We start from the raw sequence: 1,584 nt of genomic DNA on the forward strand, positions 1-1,584 counted from the left end.
TTTTTGTTTCCTGCTTTTCCTCTTCGTTCATCCCTTCATGATTCCTTTCCTTTCCTTTCCTTTGAGGAGGTGGGGGAACATCGTGTTATGCCTTCATCCATTTCATCCGGTGTGGGTGTGCGCGTATGCGGCAATCCAGCATGTTGTGCCGAGTCTATTTATATTTATATATAATATACATGTATTTTATTTTTATTCTTTGTGGTATATAACCGGGAAAGGACGAGTCTCCGCCTACTGTTCTTTTCACCATGTTGGGTGTGGGAATTAAATATGTGAATTGTGCTTGTTTTCCTCTTTATTTATTTATTTATTTTTTGGTTCTGTGAACATGATCATACGGATTTTGCAAGGAAGGGTATATTGAAACTCTACACACCTGTGGTATTATTATGCCAGTACCGGTTGTGGATCCCGCCCCCTGCGCAGTCGAGGCAACATTATGGCGCTCGTGCTTGAAGGAGTTCGACTACGGGCCCGACAGACCAAAGGGAGCTTGTGAGAATCAGCGATTGGGATATTATTCGTGTATTAAGGACTGGACAGCGAAACAAGGGGAAGGTTTGTATGATTACAGAAAGTTTAACCTTATTGGAGCTTGCGCAGGAGAGGCGGAGAAACTTCACCAGTGCATGATGGTTGGAATGTTTGAAATTTCCAACTGCAAAGAGCCGATGGCTGAGTTGAAACGATGTGGGGCTCGACACGATATGGCAGTACGACAGGCCCTTGAGGGGGATTCAGCTCTTCAAGCAGTAGATGAGGAACCTCAAGGAATTAAACGTATGTGGTACCATGCAATTGGAAAACTGTAATATGACAGTAAATTATAGGAAAAGGGGGAAGAAGCCTTACCCGGGTGAAGGTGGCCAAACGGGGGCGATGCGGGGATTATGCGTCTTGTCAATTTGTGTTATTATTTATTATTATTATTATTTTCTGTCGCGACGGTGTCATTTCGTGGCTAACTTCCAAGTCATGCAAACATTCCAGTGTAAAATCCGTCTACTGTATTCATTGAGTTGTTGGAACCGATGGTCTGTTATTGGTTTGTGCGAGTTTCGGTTGTGTTATGCAACCTTAGAGAACGCGCACGACATTTCAAAAAAAAAAGATGGGGGATATTTGTGTCATACATTGTCCTTTGTGAAGGGTTACCGTCTTGGTTTTCTTTTTTTTTCTTTTTTTGTCTGTCTCGATTAACTTATCGTTTATTAACTACAGCTGTCTTGGATGCCTCTTGTGCATTCTATCGAGAGGGAAGGGGAGGGTTTCCGTTAAACGGGTGGTAAGTTTTGGTCTATGTAGGTGTCGGGTTGTCAATCTGTAAAATTATTTTTGTGTGTCCTTTGTTTTTGTTTTTTGTTTTTTGTCTTTTGTGATCTTTTTAAAAATTTACTTCTTGTTCGGTGTCGTTACGTTAGTACTGCATATACATATACATTTCTCACATGTGGGTGTGGTGACCTCATCGGAGATGATACATCTAACGCCACAGTTCTGTAATTTCTTCGTTACCTTTTTCTTCTTTTCTTCTTTTTTTTTCTTCTACGTATATATATATATATATATATATTTGTGTGT

General features: G+C 40.7%; 1 protein-coding gene and 1 pseudogene across 2 annotated transcripts; both read left to right on the top strand.

The window, feature by feature from the left end:
• Positions 1-392: 392 nt before the first annotated feature.
• TEOVI_000871300 (uncharacterized protein) lies at positions 393-815 on the top strand (the record flags this gene model as incomplete). Its single annotated transcript, XM_067223532.1, has 1 exon — positions 393-815. One exon carries the CDS (start codon positions 393-395, stop codon positions 813-815), a length of 423 nt encoding a protein of 140 aa, XP_067079633.1.
• Position 816: 1 nt separating this feature from the next.
• Positions 817-1,330, top strand: TEOVI_000871400:pseudogene (annotated as a pseudogene). Its single transcript is given in 2 exon segments — positions 817-1,179; positions 1,181-1,330. Coding segments are annotated over 2 exon segments (513 nt in total).
• The last annotated feature ends 254 nt before the right edge of the window (positions 1,331-1,584 follow it).

Source organism: Trypanosoma equiperdum (genome assembly GCF_001457755.1).
Source record: "Trypanosoma equiperdum strain OVI genome assembly, contig: ctg_1893, whole genome shotgun sequence".
Classification (NCBI taxonomy): domain Eukaryota; phylum Euglenozoa; class Kinetoplastea; order Trypanosomatida; family Trypanosomatidae; genus Trypanosoma; species Trypanosoma equiperdum.